This window comes from Mesoplodon mirus, assembly GCF_964341445.2.
Source record: "Mesoplodon mirus genome assembly, chromosome: 10".
Lineage (NCBI taxonomy): Eukaryota > Metazoa > Chordata > Mammalia > Artiodactyla > Ziphiidae > Mesoplodon > Mesoplodon mirus.
The window spans coordinates 9,421,440-9,448,427 of NC_138986.1; the positions used below are offsets into that span (position 1 = coordinate 9,421,440).

General features: G+C 51.2%; 1 protein-coding gene across 5 annotated transcripts in view; it reads right to left on the reverse strand.

The window, feature by feature from the left end:
- Positions 1 to 26,988, reverse strand: part of SYNJ2 (synaptojanin 2) — a 98,479-nt gene that overhangs the window by 8,860 nt on the left and 62,631 nt on the right. For 2 of the 5 annotated variants that reach the window (XM_082634374.1, XM_082634378.1), the window contains 17 exons: positions 26,799 to 26,860; positions 23,966 to 24,062; positions 21,320 to 21,492; positions 19,833 to 19,914; positions 18,961 to 19,110; positions 18,714 to 18,879; positions 15,876 to 16,070; positions 14,511 to 14,592; positions 13,759 to 13,899; positions 12,034 to 12,226; positions 9,821 to 9,979; positions 7,960 to 8,116; positions 6,839 to 6,956; positions 2,735 to 2,953; positions 2,569 to 2,647; positions 1,843 to 2,011; positions 1,213 to 1,386 (listed from right to left, as the gene is read on the reverse strand). In XM_082634374.1, coding sequence (XP_082490500.1) covers positions 1,213 to 1,386; positions 1,843 to 2,011; positions 2,569 to 2,647; positions 2,735 to 2,953; positions 6,839 to 6,956; positions 7,960 to 8,116; positions 9,821 to 9,979; positions 12,034 to 12,226; positions 13,759 to 13,899; positions 14,511 to 14,592; positions 15,876 to 16,070; positions 18,714 to 18,879; positions 18,961 to 19,110; positions 19,833 to 19,914; positions 21,320 to 21,492; positions 23,966 to 24,062; positions 26,799 to 26,860 — 2,416 coding nt within the window. The remainder of the gene's footprint in view (positions 1 to 1,212; positions 1,387 to 1,842; positions 2,012 to 2,568; positions 2,648 to 2,734; positions 2,954 to 6,838; positions 6,957 to 7,959; positions 8,117 to 9,820; positions 9,980 to 12,033; positions 12,227 to 13,758; positions 13,900 to 14,510; positions 14,593 to 15,875; positions 16,071 to 18,713; positions 18,880 to 18,960; positions 19,111 to 19,832; positions 19,915 to 21,319; positions 21,493 to 23,965; positions 24,063 to 26,798; positions 26,861 to 26,988) is intronic. The other 3 variants (XM_082634376.1, XM_082634375.1, XM_082634377.1) reach the window with 3 other exon arrangements.

The window sequence follows — 26,988 nt, forward strand, 5'->3', positions numbered from 1 at the left end:
CTTCTGAAGGGAGTGCCTGGACGCCCTATAGCACTGAGGAGATGTTCCCTTGACGTCCACCAGGGGGCAAGGCTGCTCACAGGTGAGAGCCCCATGCTGCTCGATTAATTCTTCATTCCAAGGGGCACATCTGCCCAGCCCTTGAGAGGATGCCTGAATGATGGCCACCCTGGAGAATAGGACTGCTTCTTGTCTCAAGAGCACATCCCTCCAGCCATTTTCACTCCAGGGCAGGAGCCCTCTGGACGTGCAACGTGCAGAACCCCCTGGATTCGCTGATGAATCCAGTCCCCAAACCTGGATATGCATTCCCAATCACCTGCGGAGCTTCATGAGTTGCCAGATTTCCAGGGTCCCAGCCCACACCTGCCAAACCCACATCTCTATGACGGGGCTCAGCAACCTGTAAGTTTAAAAGCCCCCTCTGGTTCAATGAAGCCAGGCTACTGACCGGGTTTGGGACCAAATACAGTCAAAAAGGCTTGGGGGTTCTTTGTACCTGTCCCAGAGAAGTACCTTTTCTGGGAAGCATCTTATTGTCAACTCTGTTCTCTGTTCTCAGCCGCAGCTCAAAGGGTCCTGACACGTGGCTAAGCCCCTGCACCTGCTCTCCTCCAAGGGGGAGACACAGTGTCCAGCAGCTGGAAGGCACTCGTGGCTACGGCTGAAACTGAGCTGAAGAGTCTGATGCGGAATATGAACTACTCTAATTATCTAGGGACCTGGAGTTCAATCCCAATGACTTTCAGTCCCTCTTAAGTCTAAAATGACATAATGATGCTAAGGTGTAATATTACTGTATAATAATATAACGCTATATGAATATAACCAGACACCAGCAACTCAGGACATAGATATTGAATATGTCTCTTATGGGATTGAATCAGAGAAGTTTTGGAGAGGGACAAAAATCACAAATGTAAAAACAGTTCAGAGCTATGACAATTTAAATTGCACAGAGGAAACTAATGATCATGAATCCGGTATGTTACAGGGGTACCAGTTGTTGGAAAAAAATTAAATCACTAGAGGAAATCAGTGTGGTGGCAGCTGGATTCCTTCTCAGAGCCCAGTTTTCACCCCTTGCTCTGACCTCTTTTACCCCTTTGCTCGTGGGCCATGCGTACTTGATGGCGGCATTATGTGATGCCCAGCTGCTGAGAGAGTGACCGCTATACCAGAGGTGATTTAGAAAAGGAAGGTCCAAGCTACCTCTGTAGGTTGGATGCTGCTTCTTTTTGGTGAGTGCTGGTGACCGGCTGGGAGGCGCCACTGCCATGGAGCTGGGGGCATCGGCGAGCTCGTCTCCCCCGGCTTCACTATCTGAGACCACAGGCTGACTCAGCTCATCCACCAAATAGTCTTCGTCGTCTTCGAGAATATCCCCTTGGAGAAGGACATGTCACAGCAAACAGTTAGGGGGAAAGGGCCTAGTCTTTTATCTGTGGGTCTGTTTCAACGCCGAGGCCTACGGCTTGTGTCAGGACACCTGAGGCATAGCCACCAGCAGCCCAGGGCACCCACGTGGCAGCAGAGCTGGGACCCCAAGTCCATGGATGCCTGAGACACAGGACAAGCCCACAGCCCTGACATCCTCCAAACTGTCTGCAGTGTAATGTTAGACGCCTCCCATCTTACTTGTCATTGTGTGCATCACTCGACATGTGAATACCACCCAACTCTGGCACGGAGAGTAAGCCTGAACTTAAGCACCCTCTCTGACCTTCCCGAGGGTGGGTCTTAGAACGGATCCTGAGGCTCTTGTGTGGGCTGCTGGGAGAACGTCTCTCCTGCCCGCCTCACCCTACGCACCGGGAAGTCCTCACTCGCAGGATGACTCACCTTCTGACTCATAGTCTAGACTCGTGAAGTCGAAGTTTTCCTCCAGCAGACAGGAGTTGGCGGTGGGGGACACGGAGGCCACGCTGTCCCGCTTTCCAATGATCTCCTCTTGCAAACCTTTCAGCCAGTCCTTGGTCTTCGGTCTAATCTTCACAGCTCTGCCTTTCACCTGTGAGGACAGAGAGGCCACCTGTGAATAAGCTCAGACGTCAGACCCTCTGACCCCAAAGTGCTTCTCGCTCAAACGCATGCATCGGGAGCCTGGCCCACCTTCACTTTTGCCAAGAAAGGCCAAGGGTCTAGACCTCAGGCAGGCCCAGCACAGCTCACATGTGGCCTGAAGAAAAGTTAACTGTCACTTTTCATTCCATGTGAACTTAAAACCAGGATATTATCAAAACGGAAACTACCTATGAGCTGCATGTCTCAAACCACATGCTCTGAAGTGAAGGATCACAACACTCCCATGGGAGGGTGTGAGTGCAGACAGACCCAGCAACACAGGGGGAGCTGGGCTCCAAAACGTGCGCTTTCTCCCCAGTTTTACGAGGAGCCAGGGCTGCAGAGTAGACGCCTCGACGAAGCTACCAGAATCAGATGCCGGAATGAAGAGGCCCAGCTCCCGCCCTCCTGTGGCGTCTACACCCGCAGACCCGGCCATGTGAAAGCACAAGAAGCCCACGGGGACAAGCTGCCCCACTCCCCGGGTGACCAAGCACAACTCACCTTCATTCCGTCCACATCCAGGACGCTGAGCGCCGAGTGACTGTCTGCAAAAGTCACCAGCATCTGCCCTTGGTTGATCCTGGGAGAAATGAGATTTGCCAGGTCAGCCCCGGGAGCGCGCCCTCCAGCGAGGCGCGCACCAGCCCCGCCATGCGCGCGTCCCTACCTGACAAGCAGGATCGTCCCGTAACTGCCCAAGGTCTGCATGAGCTCCATGCGCACGTCCTCGGGAAACTCGTTTTTCTCTTCGGAGGTTGGCGACTGAAGGTTGACGACGACGGTGGCGTCCCGGGGGCCCTGGAAAGAGGACACTTCCTGGAACACCCTGTCCCGAGCACCCACATCGACTTCTTGCACTTCCACCTCCACGATGGCCAGCACGGGTCTGCGTCAGACACGGAGGGAAGACGGGGCACCGTTAACTCGGGACAAGACAGCCCCCAGCCCCGTCCCGACTCCACTGTCAACAGTAAACCTACACCATGACACAGCCTGTGTGTGTGGCCCCCTCCCCCTGCCATGGTCCCCGGAACTAAGCTCTCCGGTCCCGGCGTTTCAGTCTGTCTTTCCCCAACCTTATTCTCTTGGCATTTCTATCTAAGGATGATGTGAGAGAAAACCACAACAGCCACGAGTAAAGCTTCTTTACGTGCAGCCCCAGGACTGCCAAGGATGCAGAGAAGAGGGGATTCTCCCTGGGCTAGGGGTTCAAGCTTTTTGGGGGGCTGTTTGGCAACTTGTGTTAGGAAACTCAAAAATGTTGATCTTTCGACCAATGACTCTCAATTCTAGAACTTTGCTCTAAGGAAATGACCAGACGGTCAAAGATTTATACACGAGGTTGATCATTACAGCGCTGCTGATGGAAGGGACAAAGGGGAAACAATCTAACTGTCCCAGGATAGGGAAAGCGTTAGGTTGCGATGCAGCCACACGACCATATGCCATGCGCTCGTTAAGAATAATGTTGTAGAAATCTATCTGACATACACAAAAAAACACATCAGCAGGAAATAACGCAAACCTTGTTGTAATTTTTATACAGGGGTGGGTTTACCCTACAAAAAATTTAGAAAATCCTTTCTTATGAAGATTATGTAATCTTATTGAAGACGTACAATATTAGGTGGAAACAAAGCATAATACAAAATAGCATATAATACAGTGGCAACCTTTAAAACCAGGGAACATTGAAAAAATTAAGAGATATGGGTGGTAAATCAGTAGTATCCCCCCAAATTCATATTAGTATTATTAGATTTTTTTTTGCCTCTAGAAGCAAAAAAAAGAGGGAGAAAAATCTGACACAGGAATATGCGCTGAGGGTTTTTTAAAACTTTCTGTGGGAGAAAAACTTTCCCGAGGAGCCTCATGTGTTAGAAGCGGAGCATCTCTGATGAAAGTGGGTGCGGACACGGGAAGGCAGCCTCACTCACTCAGAAATGAAAAGGGACCAATCACTGACACACCAGCAACTGGAAGAAGCCCCAGAGAATCCTGCCAAGTGAAAAAAGCCAGTCCCCCAATTCTGTTCCATTTTATAACATTCTTGCAATGACCGAATGCTGGAAAAGGAGAGGAGAGGAGTGGTTGACGGGGGTTAGGGAGGGGTGTGGGGAGGGAAAGGAGGGTCCCCGTGGTGACAGACGTTCTGTCCCGACCACATCGACGTCAATATCTGGGTGGGACACTGCGCTGTAGGTTACAGGGTCTTAGCGCTGTGGGGAGCTGGGTAAAGGGTGCACAGGATCCCTACATTATTCCCTGTAACTGCAAGCGAGTCTGTAACTACCTCCTAGTAAAAAGCTTAATTAAAAAAATTAATGTATACTCAGCCATAAAAAGAAACGAAGTTGAGTTATTTGTAGTGAGGTGGATGGACCTAGAGTCTGTCATAGAGTGAACTAAGTCAGAAAGAGAAAAACAAATACCGTATGCTAACACATATATATGGAATTTAAGGAAAAAAATGTATGAAGAGCCTAGGGGTAAAGACACAGACCTACTAGAGAATGGACTTGAGGATATGGGGAGGGGGAAGGGTAAGCTGTGACAAAGCGAGAGAGCGGCATGGACATATATACACTACCAAACGTAAGGTAGATAGTGGGAAGCAGCCGCATAGCACAGGGAGATCAGCTCGGTGCTTTGTGACCCCCTAGAGGGATGGAATAGGGAGGGTGGGAGGGACGGAGACACAAGAGGGAAGAGATATGGGGACATATGTATATGTATAACTGATTCACTTTGTTATAAAGCAGAAACTAACACACCATTGTAAAGCAATTATACTCCAATAAGGATGTTAAAAAAAAAAAAACTAATGTAGCGAGTAAGAAAGCAAATGATAACAGTTCACATAACATAATCCTAATTTTCTTATCCACATTTAAACATCTATAAGCTTGCGTGCACGTGAGCACACACTACACACACAGGTTAATATTTTGGTGCAAAATGTACGTGGAAAATGCAGTGGAAAGACACATAACGAACTGTCACCAGACATGGTCTCAGAGCATGCGACTATGGATGATTTGTCTGTGCATATTTCCCCTAATTGTCAAGAACCAAGATGTTCTGGTTTTGTAATTAGAAAACTCAATAAATGTCTAAGATGCGTCTCAAACCAGGATGCTCAGATCCGCACTGCCCAGTCTTCCCAGCTAAGTAAATGCTACTTCATCCTTGTAGCTGCTCAGGCCAAAAACTCTGGAGTCACCCTCACCTCGTCTCTCTCACACCTACACCCACTCCATCAGCCGGTTCTGCTGGCTCCACTTTCAAAACCTATCCAGAACCCACCACGGCTCACCATGGCAACCCACGGCCACCCTGGCCCAAAGCCACCCCGTCCCTAGCTTCCTCCCTGCCTCCCTCCTTCCACGCTGGCCCCGCTGGAGTTTCTTCAGGTGACTCTGTTCTAACCTGGCCACGCAATGCCACGGTGCTCACAGCGAAACCCAACGTCCTTTTTACGGCCCACAGGGTTCCACGCGGCTGATTCCTGCTCATCTCACCTCGTTTCCTGTGACCCTTCCCCCCTCCAGCCTCTCTATTCTCCGAACTCCTAGATGTTCACTCCACACTCCTGCTCTGGAATGCTCTCTCCCTGATACCCACATGGCTCACACTCTCCTTTCCTTCAGGTCTCGGCTCCAAGGTCACCAGAGGCACCTTCCCTGAACACTGGGTATATAATAGCACCAACCCCTTGACTGACCCCAGCCACTACTTTTTTTTTCATTCATGGCACTTCTGTTTCTTGTCTGTCTGTCCTCACTAGAAAATTCCTTGAGCGCGTGATGGTATCCCCTGTTTTGTTCACTGCTTATCCTCAGCGCCAGGAACAGGGCCTATATATCAATATAAGGCCCCCCCAATAAATACTGGTTAAAGGAATGCTTCTAAATATACTCACTGAACTAGCAAACCTGAAAGTCATCCATCTGTAGATGTCCCCACGCTCACTTCTAGGTATGTATTTGCCACAGCAGCTTTCTCAAGAAATCAGAAGCATCGAAAGATTTCGACCTAGTGGTTGACCAATCGCTCACCACCAACTCTCTTTCTTAATTTCTTTTCTTGTAAAAGTTGAAACGGACATGATAGTTTTGGTAGCAGCCGTGGGAAGGTCAAATGCCATCTTCTGTCTTTAAAGATGTTCTACAAGAATAACCTCCCTCTGAGGCCAGTCCCGGTGCGCGCCGAGCTGACAGGCCTCTGCTGCTGTGCTCCACCCTTAATCCACAACGCACTAGGCCAAAGCAACAGCTCAGAGCATCAAAAACCCTGAATGCAACACTGTAAAACCTTATGGTGTTTGCAACAATGAAACACTGGAAAAAATATTCATCGGTAGATGAACGGGTAAATTGCGTGGATATATTTAGCGGAATACCGGACAGCGATTACAAATGGAAGAGTCAGATCCCTAATAATGACGTGACTGTATCTCAAAAATGGTAAGTAACAAATAAAGCAAGTTGCACAATGACATAATGTATCAGAATTTAAAAGACATAGAATACCACAGGTTGTGTCTTTGCAATTTTCATAAACGATGTTACCTGTGACATGGAGAAATGACAAAATGTTAACAGTGATTAATTCTTAGTGGCAAGTACACAGCTACTTGTCATACTGTTCTCTGCTCTTTACTGTGTGTCACACACGCATTCGGATGGGGAAGGCAGGTCCGTTCTCTGCGGGGAGCAGCCAACCCTGCCTTCCTCAGCAGAGGATGTGCCCACGGCAGCCAGGACCATACCTGTGGTCAGACGCTTGCAGCTCTGCTCGGCCGTAATACTTGAGGGCACCAGGAGACCAGGCATGTCTGACTTTGGTGTCAGCGTCCAGATCATTGTCTAGAAGGTTGAGCTCTCCAGCTACTCACGGGGATTCCAATCAAGAGACACACATACAACACAAAATTGTATCAACATTCATGATTGCCGATTACAGACACGTGCACCAGGGAGCTGCATCCCGGACCACCTCCTGTCTCAGACTCAGTCGTTCTAACCCCCTGGGCTTGAAACCCTGTCAAAGTGGCCTTGGGACCTGGGGTAAAAACTCCTCCCCAGCGGGCAAACTGGGTGAGAACACAGAAATCGCTGCTGCAGGGATTCTGCCTCAGGCCCATGGGAAACAGGAGACCTGCAGCTCTTCGTACAGCAGGAGATGCAGAGACTAAGAACCTGAAGGCATCCGGCCTCTTGCATAGATGTCCACAAAAGTGATCTGAACAAAAATGCATCTTCTCAATCTGCAGGTGAGATTTCTGGGCTTTGAAATCTCAGCATCCGTCTCACCAGAAAAGCTTAGTTGTTTATGTGTTAGTTTATAGGCATTCGAATTTTAAACAAACTGCACTTCCTAGCTGGGTATCAATAACTGTTCAAAACATGATAGACCACTAATTGATTAAAAAAAAACAAAAACAAAACAAAACTCTCATCTTTCCTGGGTCTTGCTCATATTTGATTTGGAATTGGGGCTTTAAGCAGATAAGAGTTCGGCTGAACAAAAGGGCTGGAAAAAAGGCATGAGTGTGAGAGGCAGAAGCGCCAGAGAGGAAGAGCTGTAGCCTCTCTCCTCATCCCTGCCGGGAACAAAAGGTGGCAGGGTGGTGTAGGGGGACAGCCGTGAGGCAGGGATTGGGGGAGCCAGGAGCAGAGTCTCTAGAAAGAAGCCAGAGGGGAGCTCCCCCAAAATACAACTCCCAAAGCTTAGGGCTAACATCTGGGATGACTTTTGAGTAGTTCTGGGTTATCAAGAGAATTGTTATTTATATAACAAAGAGTGCTGGACTATAGAAAATTGATCTTCCTTCTATGGTACTGATCACTTGCCCTCTTCCAGCTCTGAAAGCGCACACATCTCAGGCACCTGTTCTGTCAAAAGGATGCCTCTTCCTCCACCACAGGACCCTGTCCGTCCAAGCCGGGGTGCGGCATTTGTCACTTGTGTCATAGGCAGCAGAGCCAACATCATACTTGTAGGTGGGTCCAAAGTCAATGGTGCCTTCGTGAAAGTCTTTAAAAATCTGTTGGGAGAAGAAGTCACAGGATCATCTTAGTTCTCCTAGATCGTGTACATTACATGCAAATAGAAGGCACGTTCCAGAGTGTTTTTTATTCCTAAAGTAACAGAAGCTGTATCATATTTGCAAATATGTCAAAAACTGGACATATATGTGCCTTTTAATTGGCAAAAAAAAATGATGATTGTCACTTTGCTCTGCTGACTTACACACCATTGGGTCTCCCCCCAACCTCAGCACCCGATCTGTCACACGCCTGCTTGTCAGCGCCCGGGTGACACTGACAGGCACAGGCCGAGGGGAACGCCTGGCCCAGCCCCGGCAAGGCCTTCATCCATATTTGTTAACAAAAGCAATTGGGTAAAAAGCAGCCCAGAACTGAAGTCCGGCCCTCCTCCGTCTTCACTTAGCCCTGGTCCAGCCCTGATGCTTCGGGAAGACCCAGGAACAGACAGTCACTCAGCGCCGGAGGGGAAGGATGTGGAGAATATCGACAGGAGGAAGGAAGAAAGACCCTTTGCAGGAAGGAGTGGTGTGGCTACTCTGCCCTCTGGCCACCTCCAGAGACCCATGTCACTGAGGGAGGACGACAGGAAACCTCGAGGCACATCCAGATCTCACTGCAGGGGGAGCCTTAACCTCCCTGCCTGCACCATCTAACCCGCTGCATTTTCACCAGGGAAATGGAATTTAGCTGTGCCTCCCTCCCCTCAGCCTGTCCTGCTAGGAAGCAAACAGGCACCAAAACAACAAATAGTTTCAGGTGGGAGAGAAGATAAATTCTGAGTCATGTGGAGGCCAGCGAGTGTGACCCTGAAGAAGTGAGGACAGATACTATGGCTGAATCCTCCCTATTACATCATGGCCTAAGGAGGCACTACAAGACCACACCAGGTCAGGGAGGGGAAGTCTCATCGGGAGCATGACAGTCTTGGGCTCTGTCATGCCTCTGTTTACTGACTATGTGACCTTGGACACAGTGTTTGACCTTGGCCTCAGTCTTCTTATCTACAAAATGGGTGTAATACCTAATCTGTAGGATGGTCTTGAGGATTATGTGTACAAATTGGCGTGTAAAGTGTATTAGATCTTGTTAGTGTATTAAATTAATTCATTTGTTAGTATGTTCACTAACAAGAAACAGAGATATCACCAAAATAAAATGTTTTGAGCAGAATCTAGCATGTCACTTGCTGGTTTAGTGTACCTGACACACAGCCGTCCCTACGAGCATCACCCTGAGTGCAGGGTACGTGGACTGTGTACATCACACCCACCAGCCTCACCGGCCATGTGCTCAGATGCTGACATGGGGCTGTCTGAAGCAGCTTGGACTCAGCTTGTGCGAAGGAGGAAGGGATAGCTGACCCCCCCCTCCAACCACAGAGCGTGGCAGAGAGGCTCCTGTCGCCCTGAGCTCCTGCGGTGGCTTACGTGTGTCCAGTGTCCTTTCATAGAGCAATGGCCCCTCTGGGCATGAGAAGACACAGATCCTGACCGTGGCCACCGAAAGGAGGAACAGGACGTGAGTGCAGATGGACGCTCACGTTTCTCTAACTTCTTACGCCAGACACCTTTTTCTTACCATTATCAGAATCAGTTAAATTCACGCATGAAGCTTAATTCGCGAATGCTAGCGTGTACATTTAGCAGAAGCTATTCCATGTTGGAGCAGGTGTTAAAAACTATTTTAAAAGCACAACTTACTTTTCCACTTGATTTCTGTAGCTGTAGCTGATCAAATTCCAGGAGCTTCTTCCAGTCTTGGCGTTTAACAAAATAGAAGACTTCTTCGTAAGTGAGATCAATGCGGTAGTTGAAATCGCCGCACCAAAACACATAATCGTGAGAAAAAATGTTTCTTCCCTAAGTCATAAAAAAAAAAAAAAAAAAAAAAAGATGATTCGGCCCATTGCAAGGAAGGTGGGAGAAGGGAGAAAACTAAACTCACCGTACAGATGATAAGCAGATGTGTTTTTCTTAAAATGTTACTTACGAAGAAAAGTCTGCTAGAGCATCTCATTTTTCACTAATCCCATAAACTTACTGAGGCACTTTCACATGGCTTAATTTTCAAATTTTGAAGTGTTTTCGAGTGGTTTGGAGAAAGCTCCAACTCTAACAGAGGGAGCATGACTACCAATATTGGTATTTACTCTGCCGAGTGGATCTCAGCCATCAGGATGTACCCCTGCTTTGTTATGTCTGTATCCTAAGAAGAATTGCCCATTCAGTGTTATGAGAATGAGGTTTAAGAAAATAAGTATAAATGCTCAGGACACACAACTTCGTAAAACCTGGCGGATTTCATACACTTTCATCCTGTGATCCTCCACCTCTCTCGCTCCCCCTCCCCCATCTCGCCCAGGGCAGCCCTGGAGAGCTGTGGCATCTTCCCCTCCCTTCCCCAGGAATCACAACAATAGCAACATGGTATCAGCTGTCTGCAATGCTGGGCTCTGTCCTGGGGCACACTGTGCTCCCGGCAGCCCTGTGAAGCACACACGAAGGGCTCTCTGACAGATTAAAAAACAATGTTCAGACACTTTGCTGAAGGGTACACCGCTAGAACATGAGAAAGACATGAACTCAGATCTGCCAAGCTCCAAAATCTGCTTCCGTTATACAAAGGGCTGAACTTGTCACAGCCAAATAAATGTGCAGAGCAGCACTGCCTAATAGAGCACTCCGTGGTGATGGAAGTGTTCTCTACCCGTGCTGTCCAAAACAGGAGCCACCAGCCACACGTAGCCATCGAACACCTGAAATGTGGCCAGTGTGACCCAGGGATTTTTAGTTTTATTTAATGTTAGTTATTTTACATTTAAATAGCTACTTGTGGCTAGTGGCTACTCTACTGAACAGGTACAGAGTATTAACTTATAGGTACCGTCAATATTTCTGTTGAAATGAGCTGTAGTATAAACCCTTTAATTATTTTAAATGTGTCCCATGTTTGCTACTTTGAAACAGCACTTTTTAAGTGAGAAGGGTTGGACTTTTCTTTTTTAACTACATAGACCCACAAAGAAAATATTAGCCCTACATAATCTGGAAAACGACAATTGCAAATTTCCCCACTCATTTATTTTTTAATCCAAGAAATAAAAACTCCAACAAGGATTACAGCACTTCTTAATGAAAACTAAGGAATTTTTGCCTCGAGGGCAGCCCAGTGAACAGGATGTCAGTTTTAAGGGACCTGGCCTCACATGGAAGAGCTCCGTGACCCAGCCAACCTTGTCTCAGGCACGAGCAGAATGTGTGGCAGGGACGGCTAAAGTCTACCCTCACTGCTGGGAAACAGGTGCCTGCACCAGGCTGAAGGTGTGCGGGACCATCATCTTTGCACAGAAAGGAAAACATTCCAATCTGAATTCGAAAAGATCCCCCGGTTTCAGAATGAAAACCTCTGGACCACCACTAGAGGGCGGCACGACGCACAGTATTGGCAACCGCAAGACCATACCAGGATCCAGAGCTCCTGAGCCAAGAAGTCACTGGTTTCAGAAACGTGTATTCTCTTCTGAGCCACAACGGAATGTATGTGTGAGTCTCAAGAAAACCAAGTCTTATACTGGTTGGATTCAAATGTTCTTCACCAACTTGGACAAAGAATGGACGCACTGGTTTTCTTTCCCCATTCCGTACAGTTGAATTAGAATAAGAAAACGCAGGGCACATCAGGACATTCAGGAAACGCACAGAGATACAGGAGGCAGAATACTCCTGGGCCGGACTCCCTGCTCACCGCTACTGCAGCCCCCTGGTCATTTCCCCGCCACCAGTGCTGAGCCCCCAGGGGCAGGGGCCCTCCTACGGTCGTATCGCCACCGCCTGCCCATATCAGCAGCTCAGAAAACCGTGTGTGGGGCTGACCCGGGCAGGGGGGCCTCGCACGCCACTGCCTCGCTGCTCACCATCGGGAAGCTCAGCCTCTGGGTGATCTCCCTGTAGTCCTCGTTCCTCTCCTTCACCTGGGACTGCCCGGCCGTCAGGTGGCTGCATATGAAGCAGAAGCTGCTGCTGTGGAACTGGAAGCGGATGGCCACGGCGCCCTTGTTCCCCGCCTTTCCCCCCATGCCCGTCTTCACTGTGTCAATCGCCACGTCCCTGGAACAGAGAATGCACACGCGGGGGGCCTCTCAGTGGCTCCGAAGGAAAAGCACGAGCAGCTTTGCTACACAGAAGATCCAGGCGGCAGCGCAAGGCCTGCGGATCTGAGAGCCTCAAAAGCATCAGCTCAGAGGCTGGTTCATCCCATCTTCAGCAGCCAAGCCGCACAGGGACAGCGGGACTGCCATCAGCTCCGCATCACTCCTGACCCTCCTCTCATCGTGGGCAGCTGCCCCGTGGGAGGGGCTGGAGCATCCTCTCCACGGCCCCAGCCCCGAGGTGCTCACATAAGCACCCCACAAAGCAGCATGGAGCTGAATCACCTCCACCCCGGCCCTCCGCTGCCGGTCTCGCTGCTGCGGCAGAAGCAGCATGGAGTTCCCCGCCCCCAACCCCATCCCACACGGCTCTTCTGCAAAGTACAGGGGGTGCCATCAGGTGATCAACACATTTTAGAAAACAGGAACCATCCAGTTATCTATGCTGGGCTGGGCGGGTGGTCTCCAAGCAGACGCCTGGCATTAAAATGCCAACTTACAATGCACACAGGTGAGTGCGTAGGTCCACAGGACCAGGGGCCGAAGCCTCCACCTGCTCCCTGGGACTGTCACCCAACAGACAAGGTATGGGGAGAACCTGCCAACAGTGTGCGAGCTTGAGGCTAAAGGGACACAGGTGTTGGGGCCTTAGTTGGCACCTGGGAAATCCGGAGCCCCTCAGCATCATGTTCTATCTCTGACCTCTACCCTAACCTCACCTTTACTCTGACCGTGACTGACTTTTACCCACTCACTGTGGACACTGCCAGACTGTTGCAGCAAACAACTGGGGGACAAAGACTTTAACATTTCCCAAAGGTCATAGAAGAGGATTATGAGCACAGAGCGCAGTCTTGCTCTCCAAGTATCTCTTTGTCTGGTATCGGCAAAGAGAAAGACCAGAGGACATTCCGACAACGTGAATGAGACCAGGGAGCAATGACACGGTGTTCCTCCCAAACCTTAAAACCCCCATGCACGCACACATGCACACACACATGCACACACACACAGACACGCTTTTCCTAAGCTTTTTCCCTTTCTGACATTCACAAGCTGTCTCTTTGGAGACCCCACAATGGGGTGACATTGGTAGAGGCCTTCTGCCCACACATCTTATTTAGAATTCTTTTAAAAAGAGACAAAAGAATTGGCATTTCCTGATGAGTTACCCAGCTCTTGGTCAGAGGTTTCCTGTCTTACATTTCAGCAAGGAATCCTTTTCCTTGTGCAAAACTGAGCCTGGGTGACAACGATCATGAAACACTCTTTCTAAAAGGGTCCAGCTTCCTGAGCTAGAAGGTTCCCACTGTGGCTTTTTAAATGCTACACAATATTCTATTCAGCTTGGTTTTTCCTTGGGGGTTTTGTTCCATTTATCTAAAATAATGGCAGGTCCCGATTCCTGTTGCAGGAAGGGGGTGGGGGGAAGGAAGTCAGAATCCAACAATCCCGTGTTCCCCCAGATGTTCGTAAGCCAAATGTTCTTACCTGATGAAGGGGACGTGGTACGGACGTACAAAGATATAAAGACAGACGCCGACCAGCTGTGCCGAAGTCAAGAGAATATACCTATGGGAGCGTGAGATGGCTTTCTGAAGCTGCTCACCCCACATCTTCCTGTTGGTGGTACTGGAGAAGAGGATGATGCTGTTTAGCGTGAGCTGGAAGCAGGCTCTCCCTCCTATCAACTCCTCTCGCCCTGAGTTGGTTCTTTATTGACGTCACGCTGCCTGCGCTCCTGCATTAGTGCCATGTGAGCCTTAATCCCTGCAATGGGCTATCCGCGTATTTCTGGTTGTGTTGTACACACCAAACACGTGCCCCACCCAACCCCTGCCACCTGAACCCCAGCACAGGGCCCTGCTCATAAGACCTCCATAGAACCAGGTTTTATTATTTGTTCAGAAAGTGCCTTGAAATGGACCAGGAAAGAAACAGCCCAGCTGACCTCGCACCAAATGTTAATCCAGTGGTTTTCTTTCCTTTCTTTCTTTCTTACACTCGCACACAGGAAACGTGAGTCAGCCGCCGCCCAGCCCGGCCCATGCCCTCGGGGCTCACACACGCCAGCTCGCAGCACCCATGGAGCACAGAGCCTAACCCACCCTTCCTTCTATTTCCTTAATCAGCAAAGAGAGAGGAAGGGAGAGGCGTATGTCCGTGAGGACGCAGCGGGAGCACAGTCAGAAGTGCAGAGGCTCCCGGCTCAGGATCCCACCCCTCCACGCCTGGCCGCCTACCTGGCGTTGACGATGTTCCCTGCGCTCAGTTCCACCATCTCTTCAAACCCCACGGCAAACATGTCAGCTGGGCTGCAGTCATCTGCAGAACAAGCAGAAGACGAGGGAAGTCAGACCCATGGAGGCTTGTGCTGGCCCACGGCCTGGTGGCCCCTGCAGACCACGTGGTGAGCTCCACGCACCCACCTCCCTCCAGCTCCCACTGCACCCACGGCTCTTCCCCGGCTACATCCTGGAAACGTCACTAACCTCTCCAAACTCTGCTGCTTGCTCTGCAAAAGGGACGGTAGCGGCCACCTCCCAGGGTGGTCGTAAAGCGTAAATCGGAGAACACGTGTAGAGTGCCTGGACCGGTAACTTCCACACGCAACAGACCCCCCGCCCCCCAACCAGACCCTAAGTTGCCAGGGGGCAGCACTGGCTCATACTTGTTTGTATCCCTCAGTACTTTTCACAGCGCTGGGCCAGCCTTGCCGAGATCATGTCTGACCGTGGTCCTGTCCCAGGGCACTGTTGTTCTGGTAGTCAAAGAGGACATCCAGCCCTGCTTGGGACCCGCTCTGATGAAATCTGCCCCAGACATGCCCGTTTTACAGGGAGCACAGCGAGCAGACGTGTTGGGCATCCCGTTCTCTCTTTGCCCCTTTTAACAGGGAAGCTTAGGTTAATAGAAGCCCTGAAGCCACCTGCTGCCTGCCTCCAGATGTGTCCTGACGCTCAGCTGCCTGAGGCATCCCAGCGACTCCGAACAAGGTACTCAAGCTACCCGGCCCCCAACCCCCTGCCACATGCGGACAGTGCACACAGAGCGGGGACGGGGCTCTGGGCACCAGTCCCGGACAGCTGTTGATCAAGGTACATAAGCAGAGCTGGCCCCGCCCTCTGCCGCATGTCAACAGGCAGGGAACCGGACCACGAGTCTTTCCAGAATCCAAGTGAGAGGGAAAAAGCAAAGCCCCTACATAAACGCTGACTGGAGAAAAAGTACGTGTTCCAGTCCTGAGTTCTCAGGCCATTAAATATTACCTTGCACGATATAAGACAAAAGGTGAGGTATCAACCTTGGAATTGTTTTATTCTTAAAAGGTAGACAGGGAATTCCCTGGCGGTCCAGTGGTTAGGACTCCACACTTTCGCTGCCGAGGGCCTGGGTTCGATCCCTGGTCGGGGAACTAAGATCCCGCAAGCCGCGGCCAAAAAAAAAAAAAAAAAAACACGTGTCTGTGGTCTAACCTTCCACGGAGCTTTCTAAACATTCCAAGGAGCAAGAAGGCCAAATACCCAACTTCCCAAGTCCACCTGCGGACGAGGCGAGACGGCGGACAGGGCTGGGGGTCTGCACCTGCCTGTCCCGGCCACACTCACCCTGGGATCCAGAGACTCCGGAAAACACGGGCGCGTCCAGCAGCCAGTCAGCCAGCTCGGCAGTGCCCAGCAGGTTGCTCCTGAACTGCTTCCCTCCATTCACGTTCCAGGTGCCCACGGCGACGCGCACCGGCTTGAAATTTGTGAACTCCGACTGGCGCTCCGACATGGCTCGCAGGATCCTGGGAGTCACTGCTGGGGGCACAGAAAGGCCATGTTTGCACCCCAATCCCCATGCACCCCCCCCCAGAAACACGGCCAGGCTCTCTGTCAGAGGGGGATGCACAATCCCATCTATATGGACCAGTGGATGCTCCTTATAAAGGTGCTAAGAGGCTAAAAACCACCCACGAACACTTTCCTGTGGCACTTCTGCCCTAATGTCCCCTCCGCACCCTTCCCGCAACAGAGCCACAGAGGCTGTGACATCAGATCACAGGGAATCTCATCTTCGGTGGTCACGCCACGATTACTTGGGAATTTAATCAAGGGGACACTGCAACTTTCCATATTAAATATATACACACGGAACTTTAAAGGTCTGACACCCATTTTTGCATTTTCCACCTACCAATCTGCATGCCTGAAATATTTTGTTTTACCTCAGACTTAAGCCTTTAAGAAATCATTCCTCTGAGCCAAGTCCATCCTCTAGAGAAGCCAAAACATAGTCCATTTTTTAAACTAGGGACTCAGCCTAAATATCCATCACATTTACTTTGCTATGAAATAAGATAAGACTCACTGTACTACTCAGAGCTTCTTTCCACATTAATGAGTGGGCCTTGTTTCCAGGGCTGACAAAATGTCACCTTGGCTACCAGAAGCCAAATAGGAGTTCCCCCCAATGATGGAAGAAAAAAAGTAGAAAAGGGGTAAGAAGTCATTTTAAGCATGGGCAAACTAATTTTTCAAAAACACCCAAAATTTCTAAACCAAGAGTTATACATTTTTATAAGGAAAAATGCTGGGTCTCTCCTTCTTTTCCATGAGCCCTCTAATGTTTACAGGCTCTGCGGGATAAGATGCCACTAAAATTTTCCCAAAGAAACCTCTAGCTCACTTATATGTGGACTCTTACACACACACACACACACAATGAACTCATAGATGCAGAGAACAGTTGTCAGAAGTTGGGCTGTGGGTGTGGCGAGGTGGGTGAAGGTGGTCAAAAGGTAGAAACTTCCTGTTAAATAAGTCCTGGGAATATAATGTACAGCGTGGTGACTACAGTTAACAATACTGTGTTGTATATTTGAAAGGTGTTAAGAGAGTAGTTCTTTTTTTTTTTTTGCGGTACGTGGGCCTCCCACTGCTGTGGCCTCTCCCGTTGCGGAGCACAGGCTCCGGACGTGCAGGCTCAGCGGCCATGGCTCACGGGCCCAGCCGCTCCGCGGCATGTGGGATCCTCCTGGACCGGGGCACGAACCCGCGTCCCCTGCATCGGCAGGTGGACTCTCAACCACTGCACCACCAGGGAAGCCCGAGAGTAGTTCTTAAAAGTTCTCATCACAAGAGAAAGAATTGTAACTCTGTGTGGTGATGATGTTAACTAGACTTTCTGTGGTGACGATTTTGAAACATATACAAATATCAAATCATTATGTTGTACACCTGAAACGAATGTAATGCTATATATCAACTATATCTCAAGTAAAGAAGAAAGAAAAAAAGAAACCTCTAGCTATTGAGGGAATCATGACAGTCTTGCCCCTGAGAGTGGAAGGTGTCCTCATCCCTGGGAGATTTCTACAGGGTCCTGGGGCCAGAATAGAAACAGGAGGCCACCCTCATGGAAGACTCGCCACAAATGACACCCCTTTCAAGCTGAGAAAGATTCCTGGATGAGTTAACACGCAAAGACATCGACTCTGACCCCAGGGGACCCCTCTCTACTTCTCCCCGCCTCTCGGTTTGGAAATGGTGCAAATTAAGTAGAAGAGTGGGCTCTCACGTGAGTCCAGAAAGCACCGGGAACCACAGTGACAGCTGGTACTGCGGACACATTCTTATCTTCTGTATATTGTGGTGTCTGACCTTCTGGCTGGAGAAAGACTGCCCCTCCCGGGGCTAAGTCAGCTCTCAGACTCAGCCAGAGCCTGTTACACGCAAACAAGCCACCCAGAGCCGTACCTCCTCCTTCTGGCCGGCACACCCCGGCGGTGATGTTCCTCTGCCTTAATCATCCTAGGACCAGGTCCCATCCAACTAGAGCCCATCCCTGGCCCAAAGCCCCCACGGTTACTCAAACTAGCCAGTCCTACACCTTGCCCAGCCTTCCCTACGGAAACCCCAATAAAGGCTGTGGCCTAAGTGCCCTTCTGGCTCCTGACCACCCTGGCGTTTTCCATGTGGTCCCGAGTGGCATTTCTAGACCTGTGAGTGTATTAACTTTGTCTTTTCCTGAGCCTCTCCTCTGCCTCCTCGTGTGGCTGCACCCGGCTGAGCATCTCCTAAGACACGAAACACGGCGGCAAACTGCTTAGATCAGCTGGTTAGACCATGAGACTGATCACGCTGGGGCCGTAATAGAAACAGGAGGCCACCCTCATGGAAGACTCCCCGCAAATGAGGGTTGGCAACGGGACCAAGAACACTTTCAAGCTGAGAAGGATTCCTGGATGGGTTAACATTCAAAGACACGGACACTTTGAGAACAGTCAAGGGTCAGATCTGAGCACAGAAGCTCCCTCCTGCTGCCCTGCAGCTCAGGGGGCGCCTGCCACCCACCATCTGGGATGACGTGAGGGGTGGGAAGGCTGGCTAGCACCCCCAACCACCGCCCTCTGGATGGCAGGGCAGCCAGACACCTCCCCAGGCAGAGCGGGAGCCCCTCACCCAGCAGGGCCTGGTTGTCCAGCAGCATCCTTCCTTTGTCCGCAGACTCTTCAGTGTAGACGTCCCCGACCAGCAGCAGCTTGATGGCCTCCTGCTTCACCCCGTCGAAGAAGTTGGACTGGATTGTGCGAGACACAGACCGGGCCCCGTCCTTCAGCTTCCCCACCTGCCACGGGCCGGACGACAGGCCGTGAGAGGGGCCCCTACGGGCACCCCCTGCCCCCCGTCCCCCGCGGCCTGCCCCTACCTTGGCCTTCCCTTCCAGGGCCCGGCTGCCCGTGAACATCTTGCTCAGGCTGTGCCCGTTCAGAGACCACATGGCTTTGAAGGACTCCACGAAGCGGTCGGCAATGGGCTTTGAATTCAGCCCTAGGCTCTCAAGCTGCAGGTGGAGGACCTGGGAGACGAGGGGACGGTGGTCACCAACTTCTCACCCGGAAGCTGCCCCACAGACGCCCAGGGAACACCACCAGGCGCCATCCCCGCGAGTTCCTACTCAGAGGGTTGCCGTGGGTGACTCTGTGCCCCCCAGAGGACAAGGCACCCTCGCAGCAGAGAATGGGGCTTCTACAGCTCACCCAACTTTATCTATACTTCACCCAGCCCTCCTCTGACACCCTCCCCCCTCCCTCCCCCATACCACCCGCAAACAGGACAGCAAGGGATGGATGGCAGGCGGCGCGGACCCCACTCCTCCTCCCGGCAGTCAGCCAGGAGAGGCCACCCAGGCAGCAGACCACAGGCTTCAAACTCCCTCCCAGGCTTCAAACCCAGCCTCATCTCAGGCGGTTCCACCCTGCCTTCCTCTAAGGGAACATTCACAATAATCACTGCCCACGGCTACCGTTTCTCCTTTGGGCCACGGTAGCACCTTTGGGCTACCATGTCTGGGGTGCATTCCAAAGTGTGTGAAAGCGTGCCTGTGATAGGCCAAAGGCATCTCACGGCATCGCAAGCCAGCTACCCAGGGAGACCACTCTCTAGATGCCGGACACATCACTGTCCCCTCCCCTCAATGGGAACGTCAGCCCAGTGAGACCTCCCTCATCTTGCCGACAGGGTGCTGAGCCCAGCCCGTCCCCCTGAAGGCACAGGACACAGATGGCCCGAGAGACACACCTCGAGGGCGATGAAGCTCTGCACCGTGTTGGTTCGGTCCAGGCAGTCGAGACAGTTCATCCGCAAAGTGCCTTTCTGAAAACTTCGGGAAACAACACACACAAGTTACAAGTGCTGCTGGAAGGAGCACTGGCCATGGCACAATGGCCCATCTGACTGCAGGCCCCCAAGGAACCTCGTCCCGAGAAAGAACCCCTCACCTCCTCCCTGGTAGGCTGCCTGGTAGAGCCCACCCGGGCGGCCCAAAGCCTCCAGAGTTACTCAGCCCGGTGGATCCTAAGCTGTTTGTCTTTCCCACGGAAACCCTAGCGGAGGCTCCGCAACGGTACACGGCGCGGTGGGTCCCAGCACTGCTGCAGTGGTGGCCGAGCCCAGAGCGTGCTCTCGGCGGCCTGCACACCAGGGCCGTCACAAAGACAGTCAAATCCCGTTATCACCATGGTTACGTTCTAGAAAGTTTCGTGAACTGTTAGCGAATCCAACTGTTAGCAAAGCAGCAAACGCTGAGTCACTGCTCCTGGGGGCCTATGTTCCCGTGAGCCTCTGTTCATGGATTTTCATCAACTAATCAATATATAACCTTGTGTTATGTGTGTCTCTGTTTAAAGAGACCTACTTTAATATATATTGTTGATTCATCCACAATCAAGTCTTGGCCATCAGCGCTATAACTCGTGCCTGAACGAAACTTCTCGAACACACGCACTCTCTCCGTGAGGCACATCACACCCTTTTTGGGCTTAGGACCCTGGACAGCACTTAGCACCACACCTGGGGGGCATTTTAAATAGTGAAACCTCCGACAAGATGCACAAAAGAGCGAAAATGTGGCACCAAGCAGACGGCACGGGAACACCTGTTTGCAGGGTGAGTTGGAACAAGAAGGCCGAACGGGGGCCTGGCTCCACCTCCGCCGGGAACACGCACGGCAGGCGCCTCGGATTTCTCACTGTTCTGGGCAGGTCTGGTGAACGACCGTGAATGCTCCAAGAGTTTGATTTGGGGTCACAAATAAACTTTAGCAAGTGGGCAAATCTGCAAACATGGAATCTGTGAATAATGAGCATTAACTGTACTGACTTGCGGAAACTGGACTTCCTTCTCCTCCGCTCTGGGCAGGGAATCCGCGTCCCAGTTCCCTTAGGCAATCGGGTTTATGCCAGCTGCCCCCCTTCACTCTTTCTAATTTTCATCACAGCTCGGATGATAAGTTATACGGTCACCGTGGCTCCACCATTTAACCCGGTCCCCGCCATCAGTACATTTTGCCAGAAAACCATGATTTATCATCTGCTCACAAAATTCACAAGCATCTCCGATTGTGGGAAGGGAAAGGAGAAGGCCAGAACCCAAGGTGCCCGATACCAGCGAGCCTGCGGCCCCAGAAACTGCAAGCGTAGGAGCAGCGAGGGAGGGAACGTTCCCGGCAGAGCCCCTGCCACTCGGCAGCTCACCCGGCAGGAGGACGAGACGCAGGCGAGACTCACCGTGGACTTACGTTCTTTCCCCTGGCGAACACATCAAAGTCATCCCAGTGCAGCTTCAACTGTGGCCTCAGCAGGTTCTCCAATTTCTCTAGCTTCCCGCCTTTGGCAAACTGATGGAAGTCAAAGTTGATCATAGGCGTGTCGCCGGCGTGGCAAGAAGCCCAGAGCAGCTTCTGAAAGGGGAGGGAGAGGGTGGCAGGGCACCTGAGCGGCCAGCTGCGTCACTCGACACCGGGCAGGGCTTGGCTTGAAGGCTTACGGTGGACCCGGTTCTTTACCAGCCCCGACCCGGATCGGGCAGCACAGAACAAACACCCTGGGGACAAAACCACAAAGAGCATCTCGCCTGCAAAAGGGCAGAAGGTCCACCTTGGACAAAAGACAGCCAGAGTGGGCGTGGCTCCCCGGGGCAGCCCAGGGCCCTGCACCAACATCACTGCCCAGAGGGCTCTCTGGAGGATGCCCACGGGGAAGGACCGCTCTGTTCTGCAGGCACCCGCGTGCCACAGGCACACCAGGTACAGGGCAGCGCAGCAGGCTGCGGAGCTCATAATCCAGCTCCTGTTGCCCTGGTAACCAGTCCCATCCTGAAGAGCCAAGACTCCGGGAGGGCGTGCTCAGAAGCGGCCAAGTACCTCGGCAAGTCCTCCAGGCCGCCCAGTGAGGGGAGGCGCAGCCCAGTGAAACTCCAGGGAGGGGGAGACAGGGGCTCAGGGCCCACTCGGGCGCGGGTCCAGCATGTGAGCTGAAGGCGGAGCCAGACGTGAGGAAGCACGGCCAGGGTGCCGGGCAGGCGTGGTGCCCTGGCAGAAGTCTGCCTTCCACACCAGAAGCCTCAGCCAGCAACTCCTCAGCACTCTCACCAGGCAGCCCCGGGGCAAAGGATGAACCACTGCCTTCCCAGGGCACCCAACCTCAGACCGCCAACCACACCCTCCTGTGTGGCTTCAGGTCAGACTTGTCCAGCATTGGCCCAGCCAGAGTCTAGTGACTCTGAAGGACTAGAAGGGCTTCGGGCCATCTGGTCCCGAGGACTCTGAGCGCCCATCCCTCCTGCGCTGGAATGCAAATCAACGCACAGCTGCCGTCATCAAGAAGGTCTTGTTGGGAAGTAGTCAGCCAAGCTGAAGCATTCACCCTTGGTGGCTTCATGATCTGGAGCAAGTGCCTGGTCCCCTGTGGCCTGATAACCACGGGTCACACGCCGGCTGCCTGTGCGTGGACCTCAGCATGGCAGAGCTGGCAGGCTGAGGGAGCTCCTTCTATGTGATACCCCAGTTGGGACCATGACCCAGGTCTCTCCAGGTAAGGTCCACCTCTTACCTCCTACCTGCCTAGGAGTCTGGTCTCCCCTGCTGGGCCAGAGGCCTGCAGTCATCTCCTGCCTTTCCAGCACAGGGGCCCACCAGCTGATGGGGGCGTGCTGAGGACACCTTCTCCCCAGAATCAAGGCATAAAGGGGAAAAATTCTTGAGGGTTTTTTTTTTTTCCTTCTTCTTCCTTAAAATAAGCTGCCAACACGGCTGCCCAGATGGGTGGCAGTGGAGATACTTCTCGAGCTTGTTGCCAATAGCAACAAACCAAACAGGAAAAGCAGGTCTGGCCAAGTGAAACTGGCCACCAGAAAGTCAGCTCCAAGCACATGGCTTTCCTAAACAGGGAGAAATGAGCACCCAGCTGGATTCAGCTTCTACTGGCCAGGGGCCAGGACCACAGGGAACACTCTTCCCGTGAAGTGAGGTGTGACTTCAAACTCTCTCCATAAGGGGCTTTCTTGAGCTCTGAACAACCACAGGGTTTTTTTCCCATTCAGCAGGGAACATGGGCTGCTGGGTAAGGACTGTGGAGGCCCACAGCCCACCGCTCAGTCTACAGTAGACTGAATACACGTGGGAGCACTAGGAACGGAGAGATGCAGGCGAGGTGGGCGGAGTCTTTTGCTCACTGCTCCCTCCTCGTCCAGGGTTTCTCCATGCATCTCCCTTGAACGTGTGCCGGACGCTGCGGGGAGCCCACAGAAAGCTGGACACAGGAAGCAGCTTTCAGGGGCAGCCCAGACAAGGATGGATGACTTGAAGGCTCCAAGTTCACAGGAGGACATTATCTAGGGTTGCTTGCTTTAAACCGAGCAGGGGCTCTGAAGAGCCACTTAGGCACAAGTGCCCTGCGGGTGTCTGTGTGAACGTGCCAGAAGGTGCTGGCCAGCAGCTGGGCCGGACCAACAAGGGAAGAGGGAACTCCGGCTCCCTGAGCAGGTCGGGGATGCGCGGGGTGAAGCCCAAACATACGTGTGCACGTGCATGTGTGTGTGCGCATTCACGCGTGTATGTCCGTCCAAGAGAGCCAGGGAAAGGCCTGGCCATCCCGAGTGGTCGATGCCCCAGTGGGGAGCAGTGGAGGAAATGCAACTGGAGATGGGAGATGCTTTGTTTTCATTTTGAGCAAATTCTCCCAACCATTGCTTTACAAAAATTAAACTGCATTTGTCAGTAGCCCAAATCACCTAATGCTGAAGCTCTGATGGAGAAAGTCTCCCCCAGCATGGGGAAAGCAGGGCTGTTGTCCCCAGTCCCCATGGAAGCCCGCCCTGAGCAGGGGCCCCTCGGCTCCCTCATTCCCTGCCCCCCAGGCGGGGAAGCCAGTTACCTTGAAGGCTCTGTTGAGCACCTCCTCTCCGCCTCTGCTCCCCAGCAGGTTCACGACCACTTGCTTCCCATACTGCTCCTTGAGAAGCACCATGTGCCTGCAACAGAGCAGGGCCGCGCGTGATGCCATGTCCCCGCGACACACACTGACGGCCCCGCCCTCGAGGGGACCTGCCAGGCACTGGAGGTTCTGGATGAGCTGTTCCCCACGAAAGGCACTGGCCAAGAGTACACAGCATATCAGACTTCTAAACACACGTGGTATCAGGTGGAGGATATGCTGGACTTTCTGTAAAGTCCTCCATTAGATCCAGAACAGCTAATCTGGCCTTTCATTAACAGAGCCTTATAACTGTGACGTACGTATCTCTGAAGTTAATCCACTTCACTTGGTACCTTCTCAGAACTAGAAAAACTGGTAGGAGAGGCATCAACCTCAGGGCCCAATGTTTTCATCTAAGTGCTGCATTTCATGATGTTTAACCTCAACCGGAAGGTATAATGAAATTTCAGTTTTTAGGAAAATTCTTTGTATACCAGAGACTATTTTTAAATACAGATATTGAAATAGCAGGGAGAGACTCTAATATTTGTCTTTTACCAGCAGCTTTTGCAAAGTAACTTTATAAGTTTAATACTGTTAGAAATATTTAAATGTAGTTTTTTTAAAAGGGAAAATACACAATGCAAAAAGCAAATGTAAAATTAATTTAATACTGCAATCTTAACATCTAAAACGAGAAAAAAATAACACACCACAGTGTTAAAAGTGGTAGAATTTTATGTGATTTTAAGTTCTTTCCTTCTTTAAACATTTTTTGTATTTTCCAAATTTCTACAATAACACGTTTGTCTCATAAATGGAATTTTTTTAAAGTTAATTATCACAAAAGAACCATTTTTAGCCCAATAAGAGAAAAAGGGACTCTCTTACTAACTCGGAGGGACAGCACCGCATAGAGGAATATGGATCCTGAAGTGGGAAGTTTATGTCCCTCTGCAGACAGCGGAAGACGAGCCGCCCGAGGGCTCCGCCCCCACGAAGAATTCTCCAGGGCCATGCTCCTGGCAGCCCTGTCCTGTCTGCAGTCCCTCCCAGGGGGAGGATGCAGGGCTGGATCAAATCTGGGAGATCAGGGCCTCCTCACAGCCATAGGCTGTGCACGGCCCCTGGAGCCATGCTATGTGGAAGCCCCGGGGGAAGGTGCCGAAGAAATAACATGCAGTGGCCTGGCCCCTCCGGCTCTTTTGGTTCCTCCTTCCCGGAGAAGGTGCATCCTGGCCTGAGGTCTGACAGGTGCAGACAGAGCAGGCCCTGCTCAGGTGGGGAGTCTGAGCTGCTCAGCGCTGAGTGTGCCCTGTGTGTAACATGCTAATTAGGGGGGCACAGGTGGGCTGGTGTCACCAACCTTAAGGTAAATAAGAAGGCTGCAAGCAAATTTAAAGTCCAAATGAAGCTTCAGCTAGAATGATTCAAACATTTAAAAAAATTACTTTGAGGACTTCCCTGGTGGCACAGTGGTTAAGAATCCACCTGCCAATGCAGGGGACACAGGTTCGAGCCCTGGTCCGGGAAGATCCCACATGCCGCGGAGCAACTAAGCCCATGCATCACAACTACTGAGCCTGCGCTCTAGAGCCCACAAGCCACAACTACTGAAGCCCGCGCACCTAGAGCCCGTGCTCCGCAGCAAGAGAAGCCACTGCAATGGGAAGCCCGCACACCGCAACGAAGAATAGCCCCTGCTCACCTCAACAAGAGAAAGCCGCATGCAGCAATGAAGACCCAACGCAGCCAAAAGTAAATAAATAATAAAGTAAATTTTAAAAAAATTACTTTGAGAAGTATTTTATACCCATTAAGATTATTTTAAAATTAACATTTAGAGTAAAAAAACAAATATTTTAAAAAGCTATTAACTATTTCAAGTACAAATTACCAAGAGTTCAGGTTAGCGATGGCTTTTCTTAAGCGAGTTGTAAAACAGTAAGTGTGTAATGATCCAATTTGTGTTTTAAAAAATGAACTATGGGGACTTTCCTGGTGGCACATTGGTTAAGAATCCGCCCGCCAATGCAGGGGACACGGGTTCGATCCCTGGGTCCGGGAAGATCCCACATACCGTGGAGTGACTAAGCCCGTGCATCACGACTACTGAGCCTGCGAGCCACAACTACTGAGCCCACACGCCACAACTACTGAAGCCCGTGCGCCTTGAGCCTGTGTTCCGCAACAAGAGAAGCCACTGCAATGAGAAGCCTGCACACCGCAACTAAGAGTAGCCCCCGCTTGCCTCAACTAGAGAAAGCCCATGCGCAGCAATGAAGACCCAATGAAGCAAAAAAAAAAAAAAAAAAAAAAAGAACTATGTATAAGTCAGAATTTTTTCTAGAACGATATGTAGAAAACTAACAGTGGGAATTGGGAGTTAGGGTACTTCTAATTCTTCCTTTATACCTTTCCACACTGTGACTTTTTAAAGCCTGGGAATATGTTACCTTAAAAACACAAACAAACCAGCTTAGAAATATCCTATAGTTTAGATGATCCCTTATTAACCAGGACAAATAGATAAAGCTTCAATGCAGAAGGAACTGATAAGATAAAATAATTGCAAAGTGTTACCTGAGCATTTATGAATGAACCTTCAGGGAAAACTGAGAGCAAGTAAAAATTCCATTTTGTAAGCTGCCTTTTTGTATAAAGAACCAAAGTAAAAGGCAGATTCAGATTCCAGATTTGGGGTCTCCCGTTTCCCATGGCACCCTGGCTCCTGTGCTACTGTCTGATGGGAGGAAGGACAACAGACTTAGGATGCAGCCGGACGACCTACCTGTCGAAAGCAGGGGCGTTGGCTTCCAAGCCTCTGTTGAGTCTCAGATGATGGGAACCCACCTAAATCAAAGAGAAAGGACACCGGTGACTCCTCCCGCCCTGCGAACCCAGTACACGCTGGCCTTCCCATTCGCCCTCTTGCTGCCAGCCAGGCCACAAGCAGCAGCCACTCGGCCCCTCCATGGCCC